Source organism: Lycorma delicatula, chromosome 10 (genome assembly GCF_047948215.1).
Source record: "Lycorma delicatula isolate Av1 chromosome 10, ASM4794821v1, whole genome shotgun sequence".
In the NCBI taxonomy this organism is placed as follows: Eukaryota; Metazoa; Arthropoda; class Insecta; order Hemiptera; family Fulgoridae; genus Lycorma; species Lycorma delicatula.
In genome coordinates, this window is record NC_134464.1 from 30,656,603 (window position 1) to 30,674,037 (window position 17,435).

Consider the following 17,435-nt stretch of genomic DNA (forward strand, 5'->3'; position numbering starts at 1 on the left):
TTATACTTGCAAACCGGCTGGAGTATACGTGGTTTCAACAGTACAATACTACAACTCACGCAGTCAACAACACTATGACTTTTGTGGATCAGGATTTCCATGGACAAGTGATTTTGAAGTGGTTGTGCCTCCTTGTTCTTCTGATTTATACCCTCCTGAGGGTTTTCTTATGGGGATACCTTAAGGACATTGCTTAAAAAACTCATTCTAACACCATTCCCAAATTGCAGAGTGAAATTGAACAATGTGTCATTAAAATTCCTCAACAAATGTTACAACATGTGTTTTGTCCATGCAGCATCGTATTGAATTATGTGAATCGCTTAATGGAGGTCACTTTCAACTATTATTATAACTTACTCATTTTCCCATAAGGTTGTGTTTGAACACTATACTTATAGAGGTGATCATACACTAGAAAAATTCATTTTCAAAAAAAACAGCTAGCTATTCTGAAAAATATCAAACATCCCATGCCAGGTTTATTAATAAAAGTGAGAAATTAAGTGTTTTTCCATTTACCTTCTTCACTGAACCAAATATATACTGTTGCAGTTCAGCATACCAAACCCACTGAAATGGAGAACATTTTTATGTTTACAAATGACATTTCGCTCTGTTAGCCACTGGGAATATTTGAATAATGGACACTATCGCTCTAAAAGAAAAGCTACTCTTAATTAGTATCACTTGTATCCTTCAAATGCTCTTTCTACAATAACTAATTTTATATCAGTGACTGAGATATTTTACATACTTCTCTACATTTTAACTTTTTATGTTAGTTTTCAATCTGACATATTTAATTTTATATGTTTTGATGAAGCACAGATCCGTGAAAATGTTTAAAATGGAGAAAAGGAAAAATGCATAAGCAAAAGGCACTTGATTAGATTTTATAAATAATTATATTCTGCAGCTACAAATGCAGTTTGATCTGTTCATTTGTATATAATTTTAGAATTTTTTTTTAAAACTACTTACTTCTTATGTTATTAATTTAATAACTTATTAAAAGAAAAAAAAAATCGAAGTTTGACTTGTCATATCGAATATTTTCCATTTGATTAGACATTTATTTGTAATCCACAGTATTAAAATTACATTCATTTATTTATTTTTTAAGGATAAGATCCTTGATTTTATTTTATTTTTACTGATGATAATTTTCTTTTACGTTCAATTTATGCAGCTACATTTGGGTTTTTATGTTAACAGTTTTTATGATTAAAAATTCAATTTATGTATGATTTATTTTATTTAAATAAAAATTTTATGTTTAGATGTTTATTTCAATAACTATTTATCGATAGCTCTTCCTTTGTATTACCTTTATATACTTGTTCCATGATTAAGCAATTCTATTTTTTTAAATAAATAAATAAAGACAGAAATATTTTAATGCTTTTCACATTTTTCAATCTAGTTGTAATATAAACTGTTTATATATCTTAGTATTGATCCTAACAAAATTGCATTCGATGAGATATGAGAAATAAATTCTACAATATTTTTTAAATTAAAACATCAGTTATTTTTAATTCTTTTATAAAATCCAGAAACTGTTGATGATGAATGTAATAATCACAAATATAATATAACATTCTATATTAGACTTTTACATTTTTTGATTGCAGGTTTATGGAGTGTAATAAATACAGCTGGTGTTTGCTTAAAGGGAAGATTGGAATCACAAGACAGTTGCCAATGGGATACCGTATTGAAAGTCAATGTTGTTGGAACTCTGAGAACTGCAAGGGCATTTTTACCTCTGTTAAGAACAACAAAGGGTGAAAAATTATTATTTATTTAAATCGTTGTTTAATCAAATTATTTATAAATTTTAGATAGTTAATTAAAATTACACAATTGTTTATTTGTGTGTGTGTGTGTGTGTGTGTGTGTGTGTGTGTGTGTGTGTGTGTGTGTGTGTGTGTGTGTGTGTGTGTGTGTGTGTGTGTGTGTGTGTGTGTGTGTGTGTGTGTGTGTGTGTGTGTGTGTGTGTGTGTGTGTGTGTGTGTGTGTGTGTGTGTGTGTGTGTGTGTGTGTGTGTGTGTGTGTGTGTGTGTGTGTGTGTGTGTGTGTGTGTGTGTGTGTGTGTGTGTGTGTGTGTGTGTGTGTGTGTGTGTGTGTGTGTGTGTGTGTGTGTGTGTGTGTGTGTGTGTGTGTGTGTGTGTGTGTGTGTGTGTGTGTGTGTGTGTGTGTGTGTGTGTGTGTGTGTGTGTGTGTGTGTGTGTGTGTGTGTGTGTGTGTGTGTGTGTGTGTGTGTGTGTGCAATTGTATATATGTGCCTGCTTATACATCCTGCTCATTTGCAAAGTAATATTTACAAAGAAACATCAAATTTAATAATAATTAAATTAAGTTAATAATTATTAACTTGTATGATAAGACAAAAAAAAAAACAATTTTATTTGCTTACTACAGTTTTTATTGTTAATTTATGCATGCATTAACAAAGTAAAAAGGATCTGAGTAAAACAGTTAACTATTTCAATTTACCTTCATGAGGGTAAATTATTATTTCTTACAACTTCCCGTTTAATTATCCTTCGCCCCTTTTTTTCCTTTAATATTTCTTTAGGTAATGTTCAACCTTCTAAGTTCTGCATGCTGACGATGCCAGGACCAAAAGAATTAGTGAATCCCCCTATTAGGAACTGATAGGGGGATGCACTATCAGTTCCATAGGATCCATCCACCCATCAGGATCCATAGGCAGTAGCCCCCCCTATCAGGAACTGATAGGACCTGAATTAGGAACTGGTTCAGTAACTTTTTTCCTTTCCATTGATTACACAATTAGTTACTAGATGAATCTCCTATGGGTAGACCCAGGCCTCTTATCCTCCTTCAAAAAAAATAAAATTCATTCATGATTTTTAGCATTATAAAAAAGTTTAATATAATCTTCAATTTTTAAAACTACCAATAATAATATAATGAAGATTTGTTTTCTATCAATACGTTGAAAAACTCTTCTATCAGATTATACTTGGGAGATGTATTTTATTTGTTTATTTGTGCCCTATAATTTCATAATAGTTACTCAGATTTTCATGAAACATTTATCAAATGATTTTTTTAATTGGTGCAAATGATCCTAGGTGTATGATATAATATGAAAAAAATCATTATTTTCAAATCACAAATGCAAAATAATTGAAAAAGTTTCAGTTATAATAATTTCTGAAAAATTATAATTAATTTTAAGATCTCTTAATAGATCATTTAATAAAATGAATTAATTAAATTATTTTTTTATAAAATAAAAAAAAGTGAATTTCTTGAGTAATGAGTCGCTCTCAATTACACCTATGAATGAATCTATATATATATATAAGTAGAAAAAATAATAATAAATACTTTTAAAAAATTATTTTTTCAGTATTTATGATGTTCTTTCTGGGTTAGAGAAGCCCTTTTATTTATTGTTCATTTTATATTGGCATAATTTAGTAAAGGTAAGAGTATTCTGTGGAGTTTACCCATTGATATTTTTTTATTAATTTACAAAATCTGACTTCTTTCATATATTTGTTTATATGGCACAGTAAAGTAGGTACAATAAAAATGTCTGGATTAATTTATGTGTTATACTATATATGTATTATGAAGCTTATAATGCTTTTTTTTTGGTTTCATCACATTTGAATGAAATCAATGAATAAAACATTCTTTAAACATAAGGAAATAAACTAAGTTAATTTAATAAAATAAACTGACCATAACTTAATTAAAATACAGAGTAACAAAATAATAAATAACTTTAAAAGCTGTCTTATTGGTTTAAGCTTTTCTAGATGCTAAAAATAAAAGGTTATTCTAATGTTTTATGAATATACAGTGCGTTCGGAAGTCACTTTGCAGTATGCATTAGAATTATGTGATACATTTTGTTCTTTCAGCTTTCAGTTCTTCATTAGGTTGGCTATCCTGTAGGTTTATTGGGCATTGCTCAGTAATAAACCAAGTCAATTGAGGTGTGATTGAACAAGCTTTGTTTCATTTATCGGAATCAATAGTCACGAGAAATGTAGTCCATCAAAGTCAACACATAAGTTAGCACAGCAGCAAGATACAGACTTGCAATCACATGTAAAGCTGTAAGAAAAGAACTAAAACTTTTCCTCTAGAAAGTAATATTTGTTCAAGAACTGAAACCTACAGATCATGCCAAAAGATTGCATTATTTCAATGGTTTAAACGTTCTATTGGCCAAAATTATATAGGTATCCTAGATATTACATTTTTTGCAAGTGAAGCATAGTTTCATCTGGGAGGGTAATTCACAGAAAAACATGACTGTGGTCAACAATTAACTCGCATGAATTACGCAAGCAATCTATACATGAAACTAAAATTGGAGTCGGTTGGTGTGAGTAGAACACTTATTGTGGGTCCAATATTTTTTGAAAATACAGTTAATAGTGAGATTATTGTGCTGTTTTAACATACTTTGTTAGTCAGTTAACAGAAATGGAGATTATTCATAGTTGGTTCCAACAAGAAGGGATTACAGCGCACACAGTTAACAGGTCAATGACTTTTTTTACGAAATGAGGGGTTTGTGCCCTGCACAATTGCCTGATCTGACTCCACCAGATTGCTTTCTGTGGGGGGGGGGGGCAGCGAAACAAGCAGTGTATCACAACAGACCATGCAGGATTAATGAACTAAAAACCGCAATAACGACATATGTACAAGACATTCCTGTACATCAGCTGGTTAAAGTGCCTGAAAACAAATTGAAATGTGCACAGTGTTGTATTGATGTTGGAGGTCATTTTCAACACCTTTTGTAAAGTATTGTAATATTTGTTTTTATAAAATAATTAAATAAAAATACAAAGAAATAATTAAGTGCAGAGCAACTTTCCGAATGCACTGTTGTATTAATAAATGAGCACAACTTAAATTCATCTAAGTGTATATAAATAAAATGGAATCTTTATTTACATATGTAAATTTCTACTTCCAGATTGTAAATATTGTACACTGTTAATGAATTAGAAAGTGAAATTAAAAAAAAAAATTAAAATAAAGTACTAGTATAAAAGTAGATTATCATAATAGATACTTGTGTATCTACTTAAGAATAAAAACATATACAAAAAGAGATAGAGAAAAGGGGAATGAATGAGATTGTGTTTGTTTATATATGTGTGAATAACTTATAAACTAAAAACAAAAAAAAGAAGACATTGACCTATATTACAATAGAATAATAAATACATATGTGCAGTAAGAGAGAGGAAGAATGAAAGAGAGTTAATATTATGTAGAAGTGGGAGGAGGAAAAGGATGGATTGAGAGATATAGAGAGCACTCAACATCCTTCAGTACCCTTGAGTGGTCCATTACACTTAAGTGAACTTCATTTGTGGTTTTTTTATACACCTGATTATATAAAACAAATTTACTTTTAAACTAAACACATCTGCATGAAAGCTCACACACACTAATTGCAATAAATTGTTTTAATGCCTTTACATTGAGTAATTGTTTTTTTATATTGAATAAAAAATATAGTTGCTTTTTATTCATATTTAAGGTTATGGGAAATAAATATAATATTGTGCTTAAAAGAATGGAAAGTTCTTTTTGTTTATATATATCATGTATATACTTTCTCAATTTAAATAGTTATATTACAGTTCAGAATTTTAAAAATACTCTTTGCAAAACACCATATGCAAGAAAAAGCAATTTTTAATTATCTCAATTAAGTAGATCTTTTTAATTTATTAAAATCTTCCCTACAATACACTTCTTTTTTCATTGTCCTCTGGGTAATACATTACTTAACCTGTAATTGGAATTTTTTTTAAAGTATTTTTATTGTTAATATATATGTAGATAGATCTTTAACTGGAACTTTTTTCATGAAAAATTTTACCTTTTTTGCTGTGTCGTGTCACATGTGAATGATAGAAGAATTATAAAGAAAGCAAATTTTAATAAAAAAACTACAGTGATTAATTCTCTTCCTTATTACATGATAAATGCAGTGTTTTTTTTATCAAAACATGATGTTATCATTTTTTCCTGGACTATTATCACAATAAAATATATGATAAAATATTTTTATCTATTTTGTGTACATGAGAAAAAAAATTATTCTAGTGATTTTAAATACACCCATACATAAATAGTTTAGTTTTAAGCCTTGTGGCATGATTTAATATTAATTTGTATCTCTTAGCAGTGCAGATCACATATATTTTACCATCAATTAATCATATTTTTTGTGTCATCTATTCAGATTACCAAAACCCAAAACAAGTAACCATTTTTATTTGTACATACACACATTAGTGATTTAACACTAATGTGGTAATAGATTGAGTTCTTGTGGTATAGAAAGATATGCTTTGTATATGCATATATTCTATAGGAGGGCCAAGGTCTGGACCCTCCTGTTTTTCATTAAATTCATCTTGTGAGAATAATAATAAATAAACATTTAAGACTGTACAATTAAAAAACAATCAGCATATTGTAATTTCTTTAGAGCAACAATTTGATCAGTACAGAACTCAAAAATTTGAAAAAGCAGGTTTGAAAATAGTCAACCTCTTTCTTAAAAATATTACTTATAGCTGATTATCCGTACAAAGTACAGGCAAAATGTATTTTTCCCATTTCTTAGTGTTACCTAACAAACACCAGTAGGAGGTGACTGTACTTTGTTTCTCTTTTTTTTATTTTACGTTTTTAGTCAAGTAATGGAGGTAGTTGCAGCCAATTGCGTTGCACTTACAGTAACAGAGGTAGTGGCTTTGTTGATTAGCCACCATCACACCCCTGTGTTGATACACCATCACACCCCTTAAAAAAATCAAAATTAAAAAACCCAAAAATGATTTTTAGATATTTATCTGAAGAGTATTTGCAAGCACCAATCTAGTGAATGTCTCGTTTAATATAGTTGGAAATGGAGAAAATTATATAAGTACACACACTTATTATTTGTAATCTAACATTAAAGTTCATTAGAGTTTTGATGCAGTAAACTTTTTTTGTAGTAATTTAATAACTAGAAAGTTTATCACAATTTTATATAATTGTTTTTTCTTTTCATTTGTTAAGAATATATTATTTTTAAAAGTTTTTTATATTAAATTGTGACTAATCAGTTTAACGCATTGGCTGCAGTATTGATTATGTCCTGTATGATCATTTAAGATGACATATCCAATTTTCCCCTTGATATCCTTTGTGTGCAACAGATGTATTTTTTTGTGTACTCTCCTAATTTTTTTTTGTCATAGTGAATAATTCTAAAGTCATTTGAAGGATTAAATCCATATTGGATCTGGATGACTGCACCATTTTAATATAAAATTCAATTTCAGTTCTATCAATGAATGACATATAGTATTATATGAGATGAAATATTACAAGGTATGGATGTCCTATAATGCATCAGTGGAAACACAAATACCGAAAAATGACCACAGTCAATGGGTAATCAATGATTAAATGAGCTGTTATTTATTATCATCATAGATCAGCTGTTGAAGCAGGTGTATTGTGATACTAAAGGAACCAGGTTAAAAATTAGTTAAAAAATCATAGGCATGCTGGTTAAATTATGTCAGTTTTCTGGCATGTAACTCTCTGGACTGATGGCCCTCCTTTCTTTACATTTTATCTGAAATCATCCCTGCAGACTGTTAGGGATTCATAGAAATGAATGGTGGCAGAGAAGTGAGGAATCCAAACTTAATAATTATTTTTTTAAACTAAAATAAATATATTCATTATTTAAATGTTAATAATATTCATAGATTTTTATTTATGTGATGTGACAGGTCGTTTCTTGACTATTGGAACTGGTGGTGAAAGTAGCGGAGGTGCAGTTGTGTATAGTGCTGCTAGACATGCTGTAGTTGGTGCTAGTAGTGGTTTACAACAAGAACTTGGACCAATGGGTGTACATTTCATTACTTTGCAGACTGATACAATACCAAGTGAAAAATTCTTTGCTAGGCCACGAGTACAGTAAGTTAATATTTCTATATAAGTGTGTACTATTATAATAAAATCTCTTTTTAAAAAAAAATTTTAAAAAAAGATTGTTTTTGCTCATTCTCTCACTTGATTGCCTTGAGAGAAATTCTTGTTATTTATGACTTCAATAAATTTAAAATAATAAACCACTAATTTTCATCAGTACATTCATACGTAATTTTTTTTATAAAGCATTTATTAATTTTTAACCAACTTCAAGAAAAAGTTCAACTAAGTCATACATTTTTTTTATATATGTTTAAGTTTAAGTTTCACTTTCTACTAAATCAATAGAGTTTAATTATTTGTTTTTATTTTGCAGAGAAAGTTCGTCTAGCAAGTAGGTAGTAAGTTTTTTACAAATAACTTAAGTGAAAGATTTTTTATACAAAAATTTACATGGTCTACTTGCATAGATTAGAGATTTTTTTCCAGAATTTTTGCTTAGTATTGTATTACAATGTAACGATATACAACCTGATGTTCTTCTATTCAAAGCATTTTCACATAAAACTTAAAGAAAGCTAGTTGAAAAATTTGCTTAATAGATCTAAAACCAAATTGGGAAAACTCTTTATAGTAGGATTTGCAGGAATATTCATGCTTTTCAAACTCATTCAATAGTCTCTTTTAGATTTTTTTTTATATTCCTTTCATTATTTTTGTCTAGACAAAGTTTTTTCATTCTGTATTAAAGGTATAAAGTAAATAATATTATAACATAATAATATATAGCCTGGTGTAATTGTAATATTCCAAGTATTTTCAAGCAGAACTTCAAGAAAATTGCCTGGAGAATTTGTATTCAGTGAAAGTAGGTAGATACATAAATGTGTAAATATTAATTTTATAAAATTATTTAGCATCTTTTTTACTTTCTGTCATCAAATAATATTATTAAAGGATTATTTATTAAAACTAAATTGTAGAACTGAAATTTTTGGAACTGGTTTGTGCTGTTGATGTCCTATCAATTTTTTTTTTCTTCAGTCATTTGACTGATTTGATCTCTCCAAGATTCCCTATCTAGCGCTAGTTGTTTCATTTCTGTATACCCCCTAAATTCTATATCCCTAACAATTTGTTTTACATATTCCAAACGTGGCCTGCCTACGTTAATTTTTTCCTTCTACCTGCCCTTCCAATATTAAAGCGACTATTCCAGGATGTCTTAGTATGTGGCCTATAAGTCTGTCTCTTCTTTTAACTATATTTTTCCATCTTCATCTGTTTGCCGCAATACCTCTTCATTTGTCACTTTATCCACCCGTCTGATTTTTAACATTCTGCTATAGCACCACATTTCAAAAGCTTCTAATCTTTTCTTCTCAGGTACTCCAATCGTCCAAGTTTCACTTCCATATAAAGCTACACTTCAGACATATACTTTCAAAAATCTTTTCCTGGCGTTTAAATTCATTTTTATGTAAGAAAATTATATTTCTGACTGAAGGCTCGTTTCACCTGTGCTATTCGGCATTTTATATCGCTCCTGCTTCCTCCACCTTTAATAATTCTACTTTCCAAATAACAAAATTCTTCTACCTCCATAATCTTTTTTCTTTCAATTTTTACATTCAGTGGTCCATTTTCATTATTTCTACTACATTTCATTACTTTCATCTTGTTCTTGTTTATTTTCATGCGGTAGTTCTTGTGTAGGACTTCATCCATGCCATTCATTGTTCCTTCTAAATCTTTTTTACTTTCAGTTAGAATTATTATATCATCAGCAACTCACAGCATCTTTATCTTTTCACCTTGTACTGTTATTCCGAATTTAAATTGTTCTTTAACATCACTAACTGCTAGTTTTATGTAAAGATTAAAAAGTAATGGGTCCTATCATTATATTACCAATTTTTTTTTCAAGGCCTGTGGTATTCTAACTATTTTTGTCACCACTTGTAAGTTAAAAATGATATGAAAACTTTTTTATTAAGTTTATTTTATATGAAATTATGCATAATAACTTTAAAATAAAGAAAATAGACATTCCATAGAATATTAGATTATGTTTGGTAATATTCACATTACATGATTTTTTCCAATTCTTTTCTTATTTTTAACAGACACAAAATTCACTTCTTTTTTGCGAAAAACCTTTATTGTAGATTGTTTTTGTTAATATTTTAAATAAAAATAAAACTAAGGAATTTTAAATAAAATTATCTTTTTAATTTTAAATTTATTTTTTTAGCTGAAGTTGCGATAACACAACATAATTTGTTTTGCATTATTGTTTCATGAAATGATATTTGTTTTCCGTTTTTAAATAGCCTGTTTTAATAACAGTCTTGCATATTATTAAATAATAACGAAAACTTTTTTGTTGGTAATAAGTGTTCTATGTTACTGTTCACTAAATTTAATCATTTTTTGCTTCTTCTGAGATGACAATAAATAATTTTTTATAAGAATAAACTCCAATGTATAATATTATTTTAACTAATTATTACGTACTCAAAAATAGCAATAGTTTTTCTATGTAAACTTATTTTATCATCAATTATTTATAATCTATATCCAGACAGAAAAAAGTTGATGTTGCATTTTCACAACTTCAGCAGCAATGAATATTCAGAATGACTTATTGTTATTGACATGTTCATTCATCACATAAACATAGTGCAGCCTTTCATTGATCTTCTGAATAAAAACTTTGACAAATACGTTGTTTCTGTTCACCACCTTTCAATAAATGAACAAGTGATACTTTGGTCGCCATTCATGTAAAATGTTCATGAAAGGAAAACGTGTTGGCTACATGGTGTGGTATTTATGTTCTTCACAAGGATACTTTGTCAATTTTTCTGTTTGTCGAGGAAAAGAAGCAGAAGTAGATTTTAGCTGTGGATTAGGTGCTTCAGTTGTTCAAAATTTATTGCATATTGTAGAAAGGAGAGCACAGCATTTATTTTGATGGATTTGTTTTTAGTTTTTATAAATTGTTAAGTTTATGAAGAAGGAAGGCTTTTTCACAACCGGAACAGTTAATGAAAATAGAATTCAAAACTGCCCTTTGGAAGATCCTTGTTCTTTGTGTAAGGAAACTCATGGGACATTCAATTATCAGTTTGATACCACCAATTCAATTTTTATTACAAAATGGAACAACAACACTCCTGTTATTCTAATTAAAAGTATTTAGTCCAATGAACCTCTAAATAATGTCAAAAGGTAATCTAAGGTGAAAAAATTAAAATTTCAATCCAACAGCCAGATCTCATCAAGCAATGCAATTGCTACATGGGTGGGGTTGATTCATTGGACAATGGTGTCAGCAACTATCGAATAATAATGAAAGGAAAAAAATAGTGGTGGCCATTGTTTTCAAACTTTCTTAATGTAGCTTCAGTAAATTTATGGAAGCTTTATCAATATGTCCTCAAAGAGCAAGTCGAACAACTCAAATTTTGATGGCTTGTAGTTATCACATTATTATTATCAAAGGAAAATGACACAGAAAAAATTTCAATTCCACAAATGCAGTGACTTGGACGACCAACAGGGTTTAATTGTAACAATTCAGCAACACTCAGTTGACAAGTATATTCCTGAAAAAAAAATGTAAATAATAGAAGGATTCGCTGCCAACAATGTAATAGTACAACAGTATTTTTGTATAATAAGTGTAAACTTGGACTTCACCCAAAGTGTTTTATTGATTACCATAAAAAATAAACTTGATATATTCATTGTATGTACTGAAATAAAACTAAACATTTCATTTATATTGTATCCTAATTTTTGTTCTGTTTAGTTTTTATTTAGATTCGTAAAAATATAAAAAAATATTAAGCTAAATCAGTTTGTGTTAATTCAGACACCCTTTCCTGTTGAAGTTACGTTTTCACAACATTTCATAAATCGAATAAGCATATTTGAGGATCAAAAATCATATATATGATTTACGGCATCTATAAACCTAAGAAATCATTTTACAACCAGTGCAATAAAGTATGGAAAAGTATGGATTAAAATAAATTAGTAAGATTGACTTTTGAAAGATAGTTTGAATGTTTAAAATTTTTAAATCAGCCAAATTTAAGGAAAGCTTTTGGTAGCTGTTTATTTTTAATTTGGCACAAATTTGTATTTAAGCTTAAAAAATAAAAAAAAAAAACAACAAAGGATATTCATTTGAAATTTAAATTTAAGTTTTATAACATTCCTTAATTACGCCCTAATTTTTTCAGGCTTTGATCTGTAGAAGGAATTGTAAATCAGTCATTAGAAACTTTTTAATCATCAGATTTTGAAAATGGTTCAATGAAGCTGAATTAGTTATTCAATCAGCTAATGAATATATTACGCAATAGTGTGTGGTTTAATCATCAGGTACAATACATCACATAAAAAAATGTTTGATCTCATTTATACCTTCATATTTCACAAATTAGTTTATAGATTCATTGATTACAAAGAAAAAGATAGTTAAATATTGTAGATTACTTTTTAACATAATACTGGTCTAATAATAGGTTGTAAATCCAGTTATAGTTTGAAAATTATAAAAGATAAACAACTAAATATATTTAATAAATGTCTAATGCATATTTTTGTTTCAGTGGTCAGATGTCTGATCGTGATTCATTACCTAACGACAGATACTTAAAATTTAATGTCGAAGTAATACCAACACATTCGATTCACATAATTGAAGAGGCATTGTTAACACATGAACCAAAACAGCTGTATCACCTAGCTCTACCAAATCCATTATCTAATTATATAACAGCCATAACCGATAAATTTTCTTATAATCAAGAGAAAAAAAAGAAGAATGCAGCAGCTGCTACAACTATAACAACCAATGCGACGTCAAATACAACAAATGCTGTATTAACATAAACATGCATCTCTTGTTAATGTTTGTAAAAAAATAATTGTAATTGTTAATATAATATTTCATATCAGTAGCTGTTTTGATAGATTACATTTCAATTGATGATTACCTATATTTAAAAAATAACATTTTCTTATTAAAAAATAAAATAATGCTTTCACAGCTGTTGATTAAAACTATTTGTCAGTCAATATGTTTTAAATAATTTTTAAATGCACAAAGTATATTTTCATCAATTACTCTGTAAATGGGCACACTTTTTACTCTTAAGTACTGTTTTTTATTATTATTTGTTAATTATAACAGGCAATCAGACTGCAGTAATGTATATTTTTGTAATGTGATAATAATGATGATGAAGAAATAACCATTACTAGAAATGGAATCATTAATTCATTGATAAAAGTTAGAACAATGACCTGGCACCAACAAGCTTAAATAATTTGTTTTTGTGTTTGTGTGTGTAATACCTATAAAAAGAGTATTATAATACTAAATTTTATTACAGTTCAGCAGATTATTTTGTAGACTAAGGCCAACATCCTTGAACAGTGCCATTAAATAAATTAATTATACTTATAAAATTAATTAGATTTAGTAAATTTAGCTAACAGAGTTCAGATAAACATAACCAAACATTCTCTATGCATGAATCTAGGACCTCAGCCCTACAGCTGATTGCCAATGATGCTTATCACAGTTTTATAGGTAGATTAATATTTTTAAAACTGTAACTTTAATACTTTCCTTCTTTTTAAAAATTCCATCTGCAATTAAGCAACAATATATTCTTATCTAAACATTTTCTAGGCTTTCCCTTCATATTTCCTTATTTCAGATGTCCATAAATTTTTTTTCAGATATTGTTCGTTATTTTTATTTATGTTACCACTCTACGACCACCGTGGTACATCTCTATCCTCAATCTGCAAAAATTTCAGGTTTCAATCCTGATCGGACATTACATTTCCCACACACTGTAAATTTTTATATACTACATTCCTTTTTTGCTCTCAGGATGGATGTATAACCTATGAACAATACCTTCAAATTCATCCCTGTAGAAAAAAATACTGAGAAAGTGGGAAAAAGTAAAAATATTTTAAACCATAATCCATTGTTTTCTTAGCACATTAATAAAATTTCTCTTTCACATTTTTGTATATTGTCAGATTTTCATAAATAAAGATAATTTTATTATTTTTTTAAAGTTATATTTGAAATATACTGCTATATATGTTTTATGCTCTTCGGAATGTTGAAGCAGTGTATGAAATGCACATTTTCAACAGAAAATTATTTTATTCACTTTTGCTTTGCATTATCTGTCTTAGTATTTAATATGCCTTTGTCACATGATACAATAGGCACTAATTAGAGTTAATTTAGAGAAATCTTGTTTATCACAGCCAATCCCTTTGGTGAACAGAGTAAAGTTCCTTTTGTAGACCTGAATATTACTCAGATTTTAGTAGGCTTGGTATTTTGAAATGCAACTTCACTATTTGGCACAGTGAAGAATATAATTTGCTTCATCTCATCATTTGAAAACATGGCTGGGGTACTTATTATTCTTGAGAATGGCTGTGATGTTTTTTTTTAATTCATTTTGGGTTATCTTCAACCATTATGGTTATGGTTATTAGCAAACATATATTTGTAATTTCTTTTTCCATATAAAAATATTAAATATAGTTTTGTACTGTTTTTATCAAAACTCTAGTTCTTCATTTTTCACCCATTTTTGTTGGAAGCACATGTAAATTAATATATTTACACGGACATGTAGAGTTAGCAGCTGTGGAAGTTTGTTCTTTTATCTTTGACGAAGTTAAAATTGGTTTCATTCAGTAATTTATGCCAAATTATGTAATTTTATTGAATATTTGTTGTGAAGTTGAATTTGTAATAGTACAAATATAAAATAATAAAGTATAATTGTTACTTTTAAAATTGTAATAAATACTAACCCCTGTTTTGGTTTTATTTTTATAATGTTTTCTAATATGTTGGGAAATTTTGGGAAAAATAATTAAGAAAATATGTGAAATATTTTACTTTTTAATTAACATTATTTTATCATAAGAATAAATAAATATACGTTTTTTTAAAAATTGTTATGAATAAGATTTTATAACATATTCTATTAATCAGTGTCTATGTTAATCTCCATTTTCATGGCCTAGTTTGGCATTTTATGACAGTCTTTCTTTATACTTAATAGCTAAATATGAATGTATCAGTGAAATAACCATGCTATAACATAAGTTTTTTCTGTTAACTAATTTCTATTTTAATACATCATGAAATTCTAAGAAAAATAAATTTGTGATTTTTTATATATGTGTATGACATTAGTACTATAACTGTAACACAATATATACTAGTACTATACTATATTATAAAACTAATACTATACTATAAGCTAGTACTATACTGTAGCCAACTGTTATTTTTTAAACGATTCATTTTTTGTTTCAGTATAGCTAATATATGATGCTTTACAGCCTGAATTTTTCTATACTATATTTATTTTTTCAACTTCTCTAGAAGATGGTTGGTGGTTTTGCTGAATTTGTTTCGTTATAGTCCTAAAAAAGTGGGGTTTGGCAGTGTTCATACTATCTCTATCTCTTTTAAATTTTGCAAACATTGTATTATGTGTTCCTTATTCCTTATTTTTAAACTGGATTGATTTCATTACTTTAAGTTTATATATACAAATTACACATTACAATTCTAGTACTTACCACGCATGGATGTACACTTGACCTCTCCACCTTTACCCCCTATTTGAATGGTTTCTGCCAAATACTTTGCAACAACTGTTGGGAAGTATGTGTACCATCTTCTTTCCATATTTTACTTACTCCTTTTCATCTTGCTCTTCGACATCCCCTGAGTCTTCTTCCATCCATATTTAGTCTTTCCATCAACAGGTAATACTTTTTCCACTTCTTTTTGTATGTTCAATATCTGCTTTTGATTATTAATAAATCATCCCCTCAACTCTCTCACTCGGTCTCTTTTTACCTCTATAACTTTGCAAGATAAAATAAAAAAATGCTTTGCTAATTTTATTTCTGTAAATGACAATGCAACTAATATATATATATATATATATATATATATATATATTTTAATATTGTTATTTAAACTGATGTCTCATCATTATATGGAGTGTGAGGAAATCTTATTTGTTTGATCTTAAATTTAATAAAAAATCTCATTGTTAAAAAAACAAATTTTTTTGTGTCATTGAAAAAATTCTTTGAAAATAATTTTTAAAAACTCACATCCTTCTGTTATAGCAGGTGTGTACTTTTGACAGTGTTACAGTTGTCTCATATTCAAAAAGCACAACAGAACAGTTACATAAGTATTATTTTAATACAAGATAGCAAAAAAAAACTTTTTTTTTAATAATGTAAGAAAACTGAGAAGAGGAAAAGAAAATATAACCAAAAAAAAAATTTGGAAGTGCAGAGAAACAAGTGTAAAAAAATGCAAATAAGAAATTAAAATAACACTATCGATGAGACAACCAAAATATTGTTATTTTAATTTCTTATTTGCATTTTTTTACACTTGTTTCTCTGCACTTCCAAATTTTTTTTTAGGTTATATTTTCTTTTCCTCTTCTCAGTTTTCTTACATTATTAAGGTTTTTTTTGCTATCTTGCATTAAAATAATACTTACGTAACTGTTCTGTTGTGCTTTTTGAATTTTTCCTCTTTTTGTACAGTTATTTACTGGCTTATTGTCTGTTTTATCCATTGCTTTTGTTGTCTTAATATTTTCTTCATACTACATCCTCCTGTAATGTCTTCTAATAAAAAACCAGTCATACATTAAAATATCCTTGCTTCATCTCCTTAAAACAACATGACATCTTTGAATCTTATAGAATTTATTTTTCATTTTCCAACCAAAGATCCATTTTTACCGTTCTAGAGAAAAAAATGATCATTCCAAATTTGCTATATTTTCTAATTTTTTTCTTGGATTTTTAACATTTAAGTTATTTTTGTCCTGTTTGATATGATCAAATAATCTTTTCATATCTATAAAAATGGTAATAAATCTTTTTTTCATCTTTATCATAATTATCTTTGTTTCATGGTATTTGAAATCTTGTTTTTTATGGCTGTTTTATTGGTACAGTCTTAAATATACTGTTTATTGTGTAAGAATTTATATATTAACTGTTAACTAATTAAATTGCTCATCGCAGTAAATGTTATGAAAATTATGAACCGATCTTAACAAGCTACTTAAATTTTTGTTAATTAAGGTGAATTTTTTATTTGCTGCTTTATTGTATGTAGTTGAAAATGTTTAACACAAAACCTACTTGTAAAAAATTAGTTACCATGATGTACCTGTAATGTTCTGTACAAATAAAATCCCTTTTTTTTTTTTTATTGTAGTAACATGGAACAGACAGAATACATGCAAAACATGAATGTGCATGACCATCAAAATTATAATACACGTAAACTTGAAAGTTATCCAAATTTATGTTGTTTACTTCTTGAAATCACTTTAAATAAAATAATCTTCCTATTA

At 28.0% G+C, this 17,435-nt stretch overlaps 1 protein-coding gene across 1 annotated transcript in view; it reads left to right on the forward strand.

Annotated features, from left to right (window-relative positions):
- LOC142331443 (D-beta-hydroxybutyrate dehydrogenase, mitochondrial) overlaps positions 1 to 15,958 on the forward strand; it is a 367,681-nt gene extending 351,723 nt beyond the window's left edge. The window contains exons 2-4 of the mRNA XM_075377359.1: positions 1,638 to 1,790; positions 7,818 to 8,007; positions 12,588 to 15,958. Coding sequence (XP_075233474.1) covers positions 1,638 to 1,790; positions 7,818 to 8,007; positions 12,588 to 12,870 — 626 coding nt within the window. The 3' untranslated portion in view covers positions 12,871 to 15,958. The remainder of the gene's footprint in view (positions 1 to 1,637; positions 1,791 to 7,817; positions 8,008 to 12,587) is intronic.
- Positions 15,959 to 17,435: the final 1,477 nt, after the last annotated feature.